The sequence below is a fragment of the Lindgomyces ingoldianus genome (assembly GCF_010093535.1).
Source record: "Lindgomyces ingoldianus strain ATCC 200398 unplaced genomic scaffold BDR25scaffold_8, whole genome shotgun sequence".
NCBI lineage: Eukaryota > Fungi > Ascomycota > Dothideomycetes > Pleosporales > Lindgomycetaceae > Lindgomyces > Lindgomyces ingoldianus.
Window position 1 is genome coordinate 656,044 of NW_022985169.1, and position 16,262 is coordinate 672,305.

General features: G+C 35.7%; 3 protein-coding genes across 3 annotated transcripts; 1 reads left to right on the top strand and 2 right to left on the bottom strand.

Moving 5' to 3' along the window:
- Positions 1-9,996: 9,996 nt before the first annotated feature.
- BDR25DRAFT_311904 (uncharacterized protein) lies at positions 9,997-11,478 on the top strand (the record flags this gene model as incomplete). The annotated part of the gene is made up of 5 exons (XM_033691267.1): positions 9,997-10,142; positions 10,555-10,800; positions 10,939-11,212; positions 11,289-11,350; positions 11,397-11,478. The coding sequence occupies 5 exons, from the start codon at positions 9,997-9,999 to the stop codon at positions 11,476-11,478; spliced, it is 810 nt and encodes a 269-aa protein (XP_033550545.1).
- An 841-nt stretch (positions 11,479-12,319) lies between these two features.
- BDR25DRAFT_301866 (uncharacterized protein) lies at positions 12,320-12,996 on the bottom strand. The gene is made up of 2 exons (XM_033689669.1): positions 12,881-12,996; positions 12,320-12,818 (listed from the first exon to the last, which is right to left on the bottom strand). Exon 2 carries the CDS (start codon positions 12,789-12,791, stop codon positions 12,387-12,389), a length of 405 nt encoding a protein of 134 aa, XP_033550546.1. The 5' UTR covers positions 12,792-12,818; positions 12,881-12,996; the 3' UTR covers positions 12,320-12,386.
- Positions 12,997-13,811: 815 nt separating this feature from the next.
- Positions 13,812-14,341, bottom strand: BDR25DRAFT_311906 (uncharacterized protein; the record flags this gene model as incomplete). Its single annotated transcript, XM_033691268.1, has 2 exons — positions 13,812-14,217; positions 14,274-14,341. 2 exons carry the CDS (start codon positions 14,339-14,341, stop codon positions 13,812-13,814), a joined length of 474 nt encoding a protein of 157 aa, XP_033550547.1.
- Positions 14,342-16,262: the final 1,921 nt, after the last annotated feature.

Below are 16,262 nucleotides of genomic sequence, written 5' to 3' on the forward strand. Positions count from 1 at the left end.
GCAAATTGCAGCATTTTGCAGCATGTTGCAGCAAATTGCAGCATTTTGCAGCATGTTGCAGCAAATTGCAGCATTTTGCAAGCTAGTCGCGCATAGGGCAAGTGCGCAAGAGACTTAGATCAGCAAAACAAAAAGCTAAGCAACACAAGTAGAGCAGAAAAAGGATTAATAAATAAACACAATTAATACAATTAATTAATTATCCCATACATCATATCTAAACCCATCATTCATCTCAGGAAGCCTAGAAACAGTGCTTCAATCTGACAACTATCTACTATAAAAGGGCTTATATTATACACACATAATTAATATAAGAACTAAATGTAGTCTATAAAAGGCATCTGCAGAGCTATAGCATAAGCGTTTTAGACACTCTAGACTAGCTATACTTTAACACCTTATATAGTAAGCTAAAGGGGTGTAAATTAAAAGAATTACAACAGTTTAATATAACTTATATAGTAAAGCTAAGATATAATAATAAATTAGCTACACACTACAAATTAGTAATAGTAGACCTAGTAAAAGACTGTTAATTAATTTTTATACATATAAAGCATAAAGCATTATAAAAAAGTAGAGTTAAATGCTAATTACTAATAAGTATTCTAGCCTCTAGTAGGACCTCTACTTTAAAAATAATAGGCTTACTAAATTAATTATTAAAGCTCTTATAATTTTTTTTTTTAAAGAACTATTATAATATTACTATAAAAGTTATTAAAGCTAACAACAAAATTACAACAGTAAAACTAGAAGTAGAATGCTAGCTAGCATTGCATAGAATAACTATTAAGCCTTTAGCACTAGACACATAAGCCTAGAACAGAGGAGCTAAACGCTTAAAAGGTGTAAATAAAAAGAAGTTATAGGCTATATAACTAAATGCTAACCTACTATAAAACATATAGCTATACATTACTAGAGCCAGCGTATACCTATATAATTAGACGCTAAACTATGCTAATAACTAGAAGACACTACATAAGATCTTCTTTATATAAGCAGCTCTAAATAATAGAGTTATTATGTTAATTTAAAAGCTAAGCTTTATATATCTAAAAGCTTATAGCTATAAAGCATTTATAATAACTAATAACACACATTAGAATAAATTTAAGCTATAAAGGCTAGACTTAAAGGCGTAGATTAGATATCTAGTTAGGTACTAATTATTAAACATCTACTATGTATAGATACTACTGCTAGCAAAAGTAATCTATACATGTAATATTATTTTTAACAAATACTTAATTTTTAGCAGTAAGCCTAAAGACCTAATAAATAACTTTATATATAACATAGTAAAGAAAATTACTATATATATTAAAATAATTAAGCTTCTAATACTTAGTTATTAGCTAGAGACAAAGTTGTTTTATAAAAATAACACTATAGATAATATATTAAATTTTAATAAAGTAAACCTACTAGGCTACTATTAAGAAAGAAAGATTAGAGATAACTATCTGTCCCCTTTAAATACTCTACTACTTATAGCATTACTTATGCAGTTAATAGCTAGAGCTGCACTAAAGCTAAGCTAAATAAAGTCTTTAAAGACTATACTATAAGCTGTAGCCTTTATAGCTAGCATAAGATCTAAAAGTGTAGAAAAGTATAGTAGTAAGACACTAAATAAAGCAGCATTAATAAAAATACTATTTAAAAGAAAGACACCTTATAAAAGCAAGCTGCTACTTTTACTATTAACTTAAAAGTAACTAAAAAAGCACTCTCTACATAAGATGTTTAAGGCAGTAGAAAGAACACACTTAGATAGTTATTAGACAATAAAATCCTAGACAGAGGTCTAGATAAAGCTAATTAAAGCAGCTAGACAGCAGATTTTAGATTGTATGTAGGTGTACACCTATAAGCTTAATAAGCACTATAGATTATAAAGTTTGTAGTAATTAACATAAATATATAAGTTACTATTTAGTTTCTGTATATAAAAAATAGGAAATGTAAAAGGGCTTTAACTTTACTTAATAAAGCTATATTTTAGATTGTTTATAACATATTTCTTTATTGCCTCTAGCTTCTTAAGGTTCTGTTTGTATAATAGACTGTAACTGTTAGAGAGAGGCTCTGTAAGAACAATCTTGTAGTTATATAGACAATGTACTAGTAGCTAGTAAGCTGCTGTGTAGCTAAATACATCTTAGTACTAATAGTATTTAGAGAGTAATTAGAAGTTTACTAATACTTTAGTTTTATGTTTAGCGTCTAACTATAAGGCTTACTTATCTTTAATTAACTACTTAATTTTATAAATAAAAGTTAAAAAGAACTTATTCTCTTTTTACTTTATGTTAAAATAAAAAGCATTTACTAAAATTAGAGTAATAGTAGCTAAATAGACCTTCTTTAGACCTGTTCTAGACTTCTTAATAAATAAGTAAAAGAATAATTTAAGTGTTTTTAGACTATAAACAATAGAAGATCTGTATAATTTTAGTAGCCTTAGCAAACCCTTAATGCAGTAGATTGTTAGGCTGTATAACTGCTAAAATTAGTCCTTTTTTTATAGTGTGTTGTGTTGTTTAATATCTAGCTCTACTTTTTTATTGTGTGTAGGCTAGGTTAATTGCATAAGTAAGGGCAGCAAAGGTTTGTAGGTAGGTAGATATTTACTAGGCTATATAATCTAATTCCTCTTTATATCTAGATAAAGTTTAAAACAATGTAACTATTTAATACTAATAATGCAATCCTAGAAGCTAAGGTTTATAATAATAAAAGGGTAGTTTTAGATGCTTCTTTTATTAATTTACATGTGCAGGTAGATATACTAGTAGATAGAGACTTAGATCTAATCTTAAAAGCCCTTAACTATAACTTTAAATAGTAAGTGTTAGATAAGAATATAAAGGCATTAAAACAATAACTTAGTAGTTAGTAAGTTAATAAATAGAAAACTATAAGCACTAGTATTAACTAAAGAATTTAAACAGACTTTAATGCTTTTTAAATATAAAATAGTAGGGACTTAGAAGTGTTTTCCTTTAAATAAGTGTAATAAATTAATGTTTAATAAATTATACTTACTTAAGCCTAGAATAAAAAGTTTTTTTAAGTATTACTATTTCTTATTTAAAAGGCATTTAAATTAAAATTATTTATGTTTATAAATTCTTTTTTAGAATCTTACTACTCTACCTTTATTTTTTATACTCTAAAGATAGAGTAGTTGCTAGTAAAATGTTTTAGTTTTTTATAATTATAATAGTTGCTAGAAGTTGTCTGTCTTTCTAGGGCAGGTGTCTAGCTAGATTGTCTATAGGTAACTAAAGTAGACTAGGGTACTAATAGAGGTGCAGGTTAGGGTGCACTAGAATAGTATACTGCCTTAGATGTATTACTAGAAACCTTTTAAGACTAATCTGTACTAGGTCTAATAGTAGACTATTAGGTAAGATTAATAGTTTACTTTAAAATAGCAAAAGTATTTCTTTTTTCTATGTTATAAGCTGTTAGGTAGGCTACTATAGTCTTAAAAGAGCCTTTTTAAGTGTGCTTAAAACCTACGTTTAGTACTTTTAAGCTAGGTAGTATTTTTTTTATAAGTAGAAAAACTATTTTACCTTTAATATAAACTTTTTAATAGTAGCACTAATAAAGTAAGCTTTAAAAGTAAAGAACACTTTTTTTTTACTTATTTTTAAAGTTTAAAACACTTGTTGCGCCTCTATTTTTTTATTACTAGTAATAAAGTAAGTTTATAAAAGCTTAATTATTTCTTCTACATTTTTAAACTAAAAGTTATTTAATTTAGCTAGGTATCTAGGCTCTAGGTATTCCTTTGCAATACTAGCAGTGTGTCCCTATACTAACGCTATGTGTGCACACTTACTCTAATAGTAATCTAAATTAATGTTAAGTCTGTCTATAATAAAGGCTTACTATTATTTAAACATAGGTTCTTTGCTATTTATAAGGTTTTTAATTTTAAGCATGTATTTAGTAAGGTAGCTTTAAGAAAGCTTAAAGGTGCTAAAAAGGTCTTTTACTATTAGTATAGTAAAAGTAATTTAAAGCATTATTAGAGGTAATTTAGTAGTTAGTAAAAGATAATTAGAACTAATAGTTTTTAATCTAGTTAGCTATTTAATTTATGCCTTTAATTAAGTAACTTAGTTTTTAAGGGCTATACTGCTAAAGTTTAACTCTAAATTTAGTAAGTTTTTAGCTTTAAGTCCTATAAAAAAGGGTTTAGCTATTAAAGTTAGTAGTAGTTTAGTTTTAAAAGTAGGCATCTTACCTTAGCTATAGCTAGAATAAGTTATAGTCTTTATAATAAAATCTAATAGTAGTTAAGAGTTAGGTATTAGTAGTTGTCTTTAATTTTAATAAGTTATTAGTAGTTTTTAAGTTTCTACCTTAGCGCACTTTTTATAACTTTTTTAAAGGTAATTTTAATTATAAAGAATAAGAAGTTTTAAACCTAAAGGCTTTAGTTAATAAAAAGTTTTTAAAATTCTATCTATACTAACTAAATAATTTAATATAATAGTGTGTAAAAAATTATAACCTAAACTAAATTAAATACTTTTTAGAGTTAGACATAGTTAAATAAATAATTAATATAATATTATTAATAAGGCTGTTACTAGCAAAAGTAAGTTTTTTAATATAATGTAACAGCACAGGCAAGACAATAGGTCTAAATGCAGTATAAATCTACTTAGAGGCATATAGGAGTGCGTGGGGACTTAGAGACCTAGGAATACTAATAACACTTATAGGCCTTGTACGTAGGATATTAGAAAACTACTAAGCTAGCTACAGGGGCAAGGTGCAACTAAACACACAAGGGAATAGGGGTAACTGCAGGGGGCTAGGTCAAGTCATAGTCAGGGCTGATACGGGGACCCTTTGGATAGGATCTGAGCGACCTAATATAGAACAATTTGTAGAATTGTTACACTTGCTATGCAATCTATCTGCTAAATAGTTAAATAATGTAGCCCTAAAAGCTCTTTTTATCTAGTGTATTATCTGTAAATAACGCATTACTTGCTACTATAAAGTAGTCTTCTCCTCCTAATTAGAGTGCGTACGTCCGTGTCGCATGTAGGTACAGGATGACTCGATCGGCTGCGTCCTGATGGTTAGATGCGGGATTTGTGAGAAACTGTGTAAGGCGTGATGTAGTAAAGGCAATGTCTAGTCTTATAGTAACTGCTGTAAAGAGCAGAGATCTAATTTTCTACTAATATTAATTTACTTTTAATAGAGTTGCAAAACTAGATTGCAGCATAAGTTTAATTCTACCTATAGGTGTAGCATGCTATAGGTCCTTTTTATTAGCTAGCCTAGCTATCTTATTAATATATAAGGCCTATAACAGCTAAATTATTTACTGCTGTTAATCTCTAATAATTTTAACTTTTAAGAACTATTATAAGTTCTTGCCTTTTATTAGAGTATACTTCTCTTGTAACTAGTCTACTACATGCTGTGCATCTGCTTTAGAGCTTTTTTTGTACACAATAATAAGGTTGTTTATGTAAAAGAAGATAAATATTCTAGCTTTAGTTATGCAGTAGAGTTTATGTAGAATAGCTAAAAACCTAAGGCCTTTAAAAGTTGTTATAAAATAGTGTTGCTAGAGTAAAAAAAAAATTTATAGGCTATATAGTGCTTTTTAAAGCTTTAGTATTATACTTAGTTTCTAATAGCCTCTTAGCATCTGCATGTAGATATTGCAGTTAATTACTGCATGTATAAACATGTTAGTTACATTATATTATTTAAGCTCTAAGTTAAAGCGTGTAGATATTACTATTAGCATTTAAAATAAGCGTCTTACTAGAGTAGCAGCGTAGGTATCTTATGTAGTAATGTTTCTTTATTAATTACTATAGACTACTAGTTGCGCCTTGCATTTTTATAATCTATAGTGCTTGTTAAGCTTATAGGTGTACACCTACATACAATCTAGAATCTGCTGTCTAGCTGCCTTAATTAGCTTTATCTAGACCTTTATTTAGAATTTTATTATTTAATAACTATCTAAGTGTGTTCTTTCTACTGCCTTAAATATTTTATGTAAAGAGTGCTTTTTTAGTTACTTTTAAGTTAATAATAAAAGTAGTAGCTAGCTTTTATAAAGTGTTTTTCTTTTAAATAGTATTTTTATTAATGCTACTGTTAGTTAACCTGGGTTCGATTAAACGAACGTACGCCTAAGGGGCGTACTAAGAGGTGAGCAGGCAAAGATCTTCTTGTTATTAACTACTGCCCTCTCTCTTCGTACGAAGAAAGAGGGCTCTTAAGTACACATAGCCCCTAACGCACAGGCCAGATAGCCAACGTTTCAGGCAACCTAATTCAGCCGTACGCGTGTACAGACACAGCTGTACTTACGTACAGACAGCTACTTTATTTAGTGTCTTACTACTATGCTTTTTTACACTTTTAAATTTTATGCTAGCTATAAAGGCTGTAGCTTATAGTATAGTCTTTAATAACTTTATTTAGCTTAGCTTTAGTGCTGCTCTAGCTATTAACTACATAAGTAATGCTATAGGTAGCAGAGTATTTAAAGAAGATAAATAGTTATCTTTAATCTTTTTTCTTAATAATAGCTTAGTAGGTCTACTTTATTAAAATTTAATATATTATCTATAGTGTTGTTTTTATAAAATAACTTTATTTTTAGCTAATAACTAAGTATTAAAAGCTTAATTATTTTAATATATATAATAATTTTCTTTACTATGTTATATATAAAGTTATTTATTAAGTCTTTAAGCTTACTACTAAAGATTAAGTGTTTATTAAAAATAATGTTATGTGTATAAATTACTTTTACTAGTAGTAGTATCTATACACAGTAGATGTTTAATAATTAGTACTTAACTAAATATTTAATCTACACTTTTAAGTCTAGCCTTTATAGCTTAGATTTATTTTAATATGTGTTATTAGTTATTATAAATGCTTTATAGCTATAAGCTTTTAGATATGTAAAGCTTAGCTTTTAAATTAATATAATAACTTTATTATTTAAAGCTACTTATGTAAAGAAGATTTTATATAGTGTTTTTTAGTTATTAGCATAGTTTAGTGTCTAATTATATAGGTATACGCTAGCTTTAGTAATGTATAGCTATATATTTTATAGTAAGTTAGCATCTAGTTGCATAGCTTATAACTTCTTTTTATTTATACTTTTTAAGCGTTTAGCTTCTTTGTTTTAGGCTTATATATCTAGTGCTAAAGGCTTAATAGTTATTTTATATAATGCTAGCTAGTGTTTTACTTTTAGTTTTACTATTATAATTTTATTATTAGCTTTAATAACTTTTATACTAATATTATAATAGTTTTTTAGAAAAAGAATAAAAATTATAAAAGCTTTAATAATTAATTTAGTAAGCTTATTATTTTTAAAGTAAAGGTCTTACTAAAGGCTAAAATACTTATTAGTAATTAGTATTTAACTCTACTTTTTTATAGTGCTTTATACTTTATATGTATAAAAATTAATTAACAGTCTTTTACTAAGTCTACTATTACTAATTTATAGTGTGTAGCTAATTTATTATTATATCTTAGCTTTACTATATAAGTTATATTAAACTATTATAATTTTTTTTAATTTACACCCCCTTAGCTTACTATATAAGGTGTTAAAGTATAGCTAGTTTAGAGTGTCTAAGACGCTTATGCTATAGCTTTACTAATGCTTTTTATAGACTATATTTAGATTTTATGTTAATTATGTGTGTATAATATAAGCTCTTTTATAGTAGATAGTACTTTAATACTTATTAGCTATAAATTTTTATAAGATCTTTAATTATTATTTTATTTAAAGCCTTTAAAGTAGTTAGCTTTACTTATGTGTTCTACTAAATTTCTTTTTATTATAGTAGGCAGAACAAAACTAGGTTGCACAGCAGGTCTAGGCATAGTGCAGCATTATATAGTACAAGACTATATACTTAACTATATGTTTTATGCTTACTTTTTAAGCTTAGTGTAATTAATTTATAGCTTTAAATTTATATATAAAAGTTTTTAGACTAAATAAAGTCTTTTAGTATTAGTAAATAATAGTTATAAATTTAATTAAAATTATTTATAATATAGCATATTAAGCTTAAGTTAAAAATAAATAATTTTCTTAGTAAATATCTATTTTAGTTTAAATTAACTATAGCTAGTAATGTAGCTATCTTAACTTTTAATACTTTTTAGCTTTTAAGTTAGTTTTTTTATATCTTTAGTGTAAGTATATATAAACTTTTTAAAATTAGTATTTTTAAATTATGTTTACACTGCTTTTTAAGTAGGCTTTAAAATTTTAAGTTATACTTATACTTTAATGCTATAAGCTTTTTAACTTTTTTATTTAGCATCTACTAGTTTAGTGCTCTATTTAGATAGACATAAAAGTAGTCCTTTAGTGCATAGATGTGTCTATATATAAGACATTTAGTGCCTTTTATTTTAGTAAGTTTTTAGCTTAAAAATAACTTTCTATTATCTTTTTAATAATATTAATATTAAGGTTTACTTTATTTTCTTAATATTATAACTTCTACACTATAAGTGTTTTTATTTATGCCTTAGGTAGTCTTTTTACTTTTAGTAAAGTATAATAAGTTATTTATTATAAAAGCAGCTTTATACTTTTTTATATATATTAGATAACTTAACATTATATGTTTTTAAAAGCGCTTTATTATTTTTTTTAATTTATGTTTAGTGTAAACTATCTGCTTTTCTAAAAAGTTATAGACTAATAAAGGGCAACTTTATTTATAGTAGTTAGAAAGTTTTTTATAACAGCATTAAACTATGTTATTTTTAGAACATTTTATGTCTCTGCTTCTATAGCAGCGTAATTATACTCTGCTAGCTATAGGTTCTATATGCTTACGTTTCTTAGCAGCTTTAAAAATGTATTATATTAGTTATGCACATGTTTTTATTTAAATTAGTTATTAACACTTACTATAGCTTTAAAGTTTGTAATCTACTGTCTAAGTAGTTAATCTAGGGAACAGCATGTACACTGTAAATGTAGGCTAACTATTAACTAGATAAAGATAATAATCTGTTAAAAGCTTAATTACTTTTTTTTATAATTATGTTTATTACTCTTGTACTTATTAGCTTTAATTTTATAGTATTTAATAGCTTTTTTAAAGGCTCTAACACTGCTTATTAATAGCTTATTTATGTGCGTAGGCGTTTTAACATTAAAGGCTAGTAAAAACTTAGCTATTAGCAGCATCTCTAGAGCTCTTAGTTTAGAGATTATTTAGATGGTCAACTTAGGATCCACTTGCGGCCAGATGCTGTGCGCTACACATCTCAATTGCAGCTGCATCATCCAGGCTCTGTAGTCGGTGTGGTCTTAAAGGACGACTGTCGCGTCTTAAGGAGGCTGGGTGGCCATTTTGTATTAATAGAGGCACTAAGACTCTTAATTGTTAGATTAAAGCACTATTTCTAGGCTTTCTAAGATAAATAATAGGTTTAGATATAATATATAAGATAATTAATTAATTATATTATTAGTGTTTATTTATTAATCCTTTTTCTGCTCTACTTGTGTTGCTTAGCTTTTTGTTTTGCTGATCTAAGTCCCTCGCGCACTAGCCCTATGCGCGACCAGCTTGCAACATGCTGCAATTTGCTGCAAAATGCTGCAACATGCAGCAACATACTGTTCGAGCTTATTGCTCGTACTATGTAGCAGCTTTCGTCAAACGTTCCTCCTGTCTTGACAGTAGGTGCGCATATCTGACAAGCTTTGTGCCTGCTGTCGCGCACAAATTTATACAGGGCTGCTACCCTAGTTAGTACTTCTGATCAAACCAACTACTAATTTCGGCTAGTGCAAAACTACCCCGCGCCTACGTAATCATTTTAGTGTAATTTGTTTATGATGACTGTTAGGCCTGTGGCTGTGCGGAGTCTTAGCTGACCTGAGCCCCGCAGCCTTGCAATCCCCACTCAACCTTGGCCATGCCTCCAGTCAACCATCTCATCTCTTTGAAAACACCTACAGAATTCCCCACCTTACAAGGTCTGTGCCGGTACGGGTCGGCCATCCTCCTTGCTCACAGTGGCGAGCTGAAGTATTTATGCGTTAATCCCCTGCTTGTACAGAGGTAAGTACCGCTAATTATGTTGCCACTAAACCTGTTTCGTGTAAGAACAATGTAGGAGGGGTTGAAGGGGTTTTTTTTAGTGTGAGGGTCATTCCTTACAAGCATAAATACCCTTATCGCCCTTTGTTAAGTTACAGCTTCCCCAGTGCATGGCGGGAACCAGTTGAATCGTCTTGGCATATGCGAGGCCTGGCCAATCGTGGGAAGCCTTTCGCGCGCATGCGCCACACGATCAGCCTCGTGTCAGCCTAATTGAGGAGATGGCCCAGCCCCTTCTCTTGAAAAGACAACGCAACAACATTAGCTCCTGCTAACCGCTGCACACTATGACGGAGGCGCTTGTGGCCATCGGGCTCGTCAGCAATATTGCCTAGATTATTGACTTCAGCAGCAAGTTGCTTTCTAATTCTAGGGAGCTCTACTGGTCCAGCGTAGGCGTCCTTGAGGCGAATGTCGACATTGAGGCTGCAGCAACTCGCCTTGTGCTACTCAGCAACAAGATCAGAGATTCCACAACTACCACTAGCGATGATGCGCTCAAGCGACTTTGCGAATCGTGCAGCTCAACTGCCGACGAACTTCTTGCCGCGCTAAATACAGTAAAGGCTGAGGGCAAGAAAGACAAATGGGAAAGCATTAGGAAGGCTCTGCGGAGCGTGTGGGCCAAGGAACAAATCGCTGCGCTAGAAGAACGATTAGCAAGTTCAGGCACGAGCTTAATCTGCATATAATTGTGGATCTTAGGTATGCGAGAAAGCTGTTAGACAACGACTGCACTAATACGTACATTTTAAAGGGAGGAAGTTTCAAAACTCACGCTGGCTCATCTGAAACGTTACAATCATCTTAATATGGCGACTCGAGGGATACTTGATGCTATTCTAAAGCACCAAGATGTGTTTGAAGCAGTATATGAGACACAGGCTGCTACGATAAGAGCATCGCATAACGAAGTCGTATCAAGACTGGAAACCGAACACACGACTGCTCGCCTCGATGTGATTAGAGAAACGGCATTGATCATTAAAGACGAGCATGTGAGGACTCGCAATGTACTCCAGGAAATACAAGTGAGTTCTCTCCTCTGCCTTTGTCAGTACAGGAAAGCTCCATAACTTTAAGCAAAGACTAATGGATCTTTTACAGCTTATCCTGCAGCATATACTAGTACCTTTGACCATATTGTTGGCTCTGGTGTCACGACTCTAGTACGTTCTGCAGATTATCTTTGAATGTACTCTAATCAATTAGAAGTGCTTCCAGCCAGCAAATATACAATGTTTTACTGGAGATGAGATTAACACGCTTCGTAGACACACGGTGGAGATTTTTCTAAACTCTATATGTCTTTGAAGACGCATTAGGCCGTGTATATCTGATCCCATCTAAATTCAACTTTGACTTAATACGCATATAAGATGCAGCAATTTAATAAGTGTCTAAAGTTATAGGCTTCCACAAACATCAACACCTATAGACAGTCTGCTTCCGTGTTAGACAAAGGCCCCGCACAAGACATGCAGGCCAACGCCCAGCAGACCGGGGCCCGGATGTACAAAAGCCAAAATGACTCTGCAATAGCTAAGGAAGCAACATGTGATTAGTTAATACTAAGCAAACACTCCAGTATTGGTTATAGACGTATATCAGGATGCGTGTTGAGAGGACGAACATCTAGGCAGCCGAGCCAGTTCTGTGTAGGCTACCATACAGTCAGCGAACGCCTATACACCTACTCGCCCAAGTCTTATTATAGACTCCATACAACGCAAGCCATGCAAGTGGAGGATCTGCCCAATGAACTCAGATTAGCCACACTACATGATGATACCAAATGCACTGCCAAGTGACTGACATAAGGCTGCCAGAGGATCGGCGGTAGATGACAAACTAAACTAGACTGGCAATCTTACCCTTCTTCTCCATTGACCCGTCGAGACTTTCGAATACGACCGTCGAGATATCCGCAATCCTCTCATACTTCCCATCTTCCTTTTCGACGACAATATCTTAGTAACAAGTGTAGAGAGCAGGAGTGATGTCTATAAACGAGATTTTTCACCCTGTTTGTGTCAATGCTTTAAGCTTCCTAGCCAGTAAAATGGTTGCCTTACCCTTTATGGGCATGGTAACGCTTCCAACAAGTAGTGAAGCATAATTGTTTTGTAAGGGGAAAATCTTAAGAATGCTGTAATCATTAATTGCATCATACATTTCTCAGATGCGCAAGACCAGTGACTCATCTTAGCAACAGACGCGAGTCAAACTATGTACCCATGAATTCACTTCTAATGCTGTCCAAAACTGCAGTACTCGAAGATGAGAGTACTGTGTTTCTTTCAGGGCCGCAGGAAATTCCTCCCTCTGCTTCAAATGCGTCCCAATCATGTACAAGAAAAGGTTCTCATCCTTATCCAACGCAAACTGCTTTGCAAGCGTCTCCCAATTCCCATTCCATAGTTTCTTCCAAAAGACAATGCGGCCAAGGGTGCGGCAGAATAACCTCCACAATGTGAACAGCAGGCCGTAATCAAGCCATATCAGCGTGTCGGCTCGGCCCCAGGCTATCTCCCGGACAACTTTGTAGTTGCCATCGGCGATCCAGTAGCCGTTAACAGGGAGAGCATCGCCAACGCGTTGTCGCATCATGGGTGCGTTGAGCTGGGTCCAGTCGGGCTGCCAATGGATGGCGTCAATCTCGACGTGTTTCAGCGAAAGAATCTGGGCGAGCTGCCTACTAAGTGTTGTCTTTCCAGAGCCGGGTTTACCAACAATGACAATTCTTTGGTAATCCATTCTGGGTGGGGGTGGAGATGAACGGCAGATCGGTGTTGGGATGTCCACTTGATTGATTGATTGATTGATTCCTACACGGTTGCAGCCACGATCTCTCCGCAGCTATGCCCGGTTAGGCGGGCTTGGCGGACAGCCGACGTGTCCCGGATCATTGCTGATCCGCTCCGCCCCGCTTCATCCTGCAAAAACAAGACCAGCTGTCCCCAAGGACCTACCTCTTCTCCCTCAATCATTATCTAAATATGCTGGCGGGCCCATCTAGATAAGTCGTTCTGATACTAATGCAAACCATTTTCTAGGCTTCGTAGAGGTTCTTCACCTCGTTCGTCGCGTCTGCATACCTACAGTCTCCCCCCAGCGCTTGGCTTCATCTACGCGTCTGCGATCCCGACTTGCCAAGGATCTGCGTCTGTTCCATATACTCGATGGCTTTGGTGGCTAGTTGTGGCTTATTGAAGATGGTCCGGAGGTTATGTCGTCCTGGGCGGTCGCCGAATATCCTGTTCCGAAGGTCGTTGTCCGTCCTGCAGTGGAGCAGAACGTGGGCTACTGCTTGTCTGATCGCTCCGCATTCACACATTCGCATCGGGAGTTAGTTATATCTAGCACTTTGCGGCTGAAGAGGAAGTCTTTCAGTCCAATCTTTTCAGTCCTCAGCTGCACGAGGAGGGCACTGTCCCGCTTTTTTGAGGCCTTTGTGTAGCTTGAGTACTCGTTTTGTGGGAACCGGTGTGTTCCTGAACGTGGCTCGGCCTTTTGTCTCTTTCCGCCACTTTGCACTCCATGCTACCTCTGCTTGCTGTTTGCACCTCCTTTTCAGCGAATGTAGGCTCCTGTCCGTCCTTCGGCCTTGCTGACTGACCATATGGCGGCCTAGTTGTCTGTGTAGATCGCGACGTTGTGTCTGCTTCCGTTCCGATCTGCGTACTTTTGTGCTATCTGCAGCGCTAGGTTGATTCCATACAGCTCTGCTGCATATACTGTGGACGTCGTGGACAGCCCAGGATAGGCGCTGCACGTCTGCTGTGTGTGCGGGCACACTGCAGCGGCACCAATTCCATCATCCATTCCGCTTCCGTCTGTGTAGATACTGAGGTCTTGATCCGTCGCAGTCTCCCTGTCGTGTCGCTCCCGTGCTGTCTCGTTATGTTTGTCTATGTAGGTCTTTGGCCCCTGCTGCCAGGGGGGTATGATGAATGGAGGAATTGGTTCCTGCGTTGTGAGGTTCTGTCCCCATTTGTCTCTCATCTCGCTGTAGATTCTCTGCCAGGAGCCTTTGCTAGAACGTAGTGCAACTTTCCAGGGCGTTATATCATGTCGAAAGCATCAGCTCACGGCGAGACGGTCGGGCCTGAACAAAGGTGCGCGCTCGAGTCTGCGGTAGGCTTGATAATTACATACATAGTTAAGTTGTTGAAAAAGCGACAAATACGCCAACAAAGGGAACTGACCTTCAAAACATAAAAGTCCAACCTATAAAATTCTGCGAGAGCTTGCTTTCTTGCAAATGGGCTTCGTTAAATAGGCGCGATTGCGCTACCTATACACTTCGTTTACCTGTATAGCGTTTGACCGTGGAAATGCTTACTGTCGCGTATACTGAGAGCCTTGGCTGGGGCTCAGAGCCTGGGACGCGGCTCGGGATCTGGAGATATTATGTTCCGAAGCTCAGTGTATATAAGGAGAGCCTCCAGCTCTCTTAGATAGCAGGAGTCACTTCATCCGATCTTCTGAACAGCTACTGCCAGGCTATTTTATCCAGGTCTCCCACAGGCTTGGGTAATGATTTATCGACCCACATCCTCCTTACGCGAAATCGGTTTAGTGGCAACATAATTAGTGGTACTTACAAGCTGACAATTGATACATAAGATACTTCGGCTCGCCACTAGCAGGGAGGATGGCCAAACCGGACTGGCCACAGGGTTGCCCTGCGGCCCATTGATTTTTTCGTGGATGAGGGAGACATGTAATTATGTCCGTGGGTATGTTGCTATGGTCGATATTGGTCATGGGGGTTGCGCCGCGCTAAGACGTTTCCGAACATGGCCCCAGCCCTACCCGATCGGATCTTGGAGAACCTATAAGAGGAGTAGTTGCTGACATAGAACATTCTAGAATATGCACAGCCACTAGTTGTCAAGTTACTCGTTCAAGAATATTTTTGTTAATGGCAGAAAGTAAAAATCAAACTAGCAGTTGTGTAAGAGATGATTAGAATTTCTTTAGAGGGTAGCAGCTAGTCTCTCGTGGTGATGCCTGCAGATCAGCATTGATAAGAAACTCGTCAGCGACTCGAACACCTCGGAATGAAAATGAAAATGAATAACCTCTTAACAACTATAAAACCCCTGACACTTGCAGAGGCCTTAACATGTATGAAAGCAAGTATGCCTAGCATAGTTCGAAGACCTCGCCAGCACGTCACGCTCCGGCCATCGGAACGGAACCGAGACCCAGTGCGCCAGCCAGGAACTCGACTAACATACCAGCAACGCTGTCGTATCTTCACGCTCTCCGAGCTGCCTCACTGGTCATCAGAAACAATCGCTGCAGCCATGGGGCTGCCGCGGACGACTGTCCAGTCTGTGCTCGAATCCAAAGTCGAAGCTCCTCAAAAGCAAGTGGGCAGAAAGCGTGCTATTACGGACAAGATCCGGAAGACGCCTTGTTGCTCGTGCTACCCTCGACGCTGCTCATCGCCGCATGAAGTACGAGGAGATCGCTCGATTGGAAGGCGTACAAGCCGGTCGCAAAGCCCTGCTGGCAGCCTTCAAGATGGAGTCATACGGGCGCCGTGTAGCGACTGCGAAACCTCTACTCACCGAATCACAGAAGCAGGTGCGCCTGGCATGGGCTACCGAGCACCTCAGCTGGAAACCAGAGCAGTGGGCTCGCGTCATCTGGACCGACGAGTGCTCCTTCTTGACCGAAGGCTTTGGACGGGTGTACGTCACTCGTCGGCCAGAAGAGAAGTATGAGCAGGCTTGCTGTGTTCCGAAGTTTCGAACTTACTCGTCATGGACCATTCACGGAAGCATCTCGACGTTTAGCAAAGGACCAATAGTAGTGGTTGAGAAGGAATGGGGCCGACTAACCGGCAAAGTGCATAGGGAAAGGGTTCTTCCTTGGGTATACTATTTCATGGACTTGGTAGCACAACACCCGGAGAACCGTTCGAGGCATGCTATTCTGATGGAAGATAATGCTTCTCCACACACTGCTAAGCTTACCAAACAGCTTCACGATACCAATGGCATTGAGAAGATGAGCTGGCCTGCTAACTCTCCAGATTTGAACCCGATTGAGAATGTATGGCGGATG

What these genes read in the sequence shown, in the direction of transcription:
- BDR25DRAFT_301866 (XM_033689669.1), bottom strand. Translation starts at nt 12,791, where the DNA reads ATGATGCGACAACGCGTTGGCGATGCTCTCCCTGTTAACGGCTACTGG.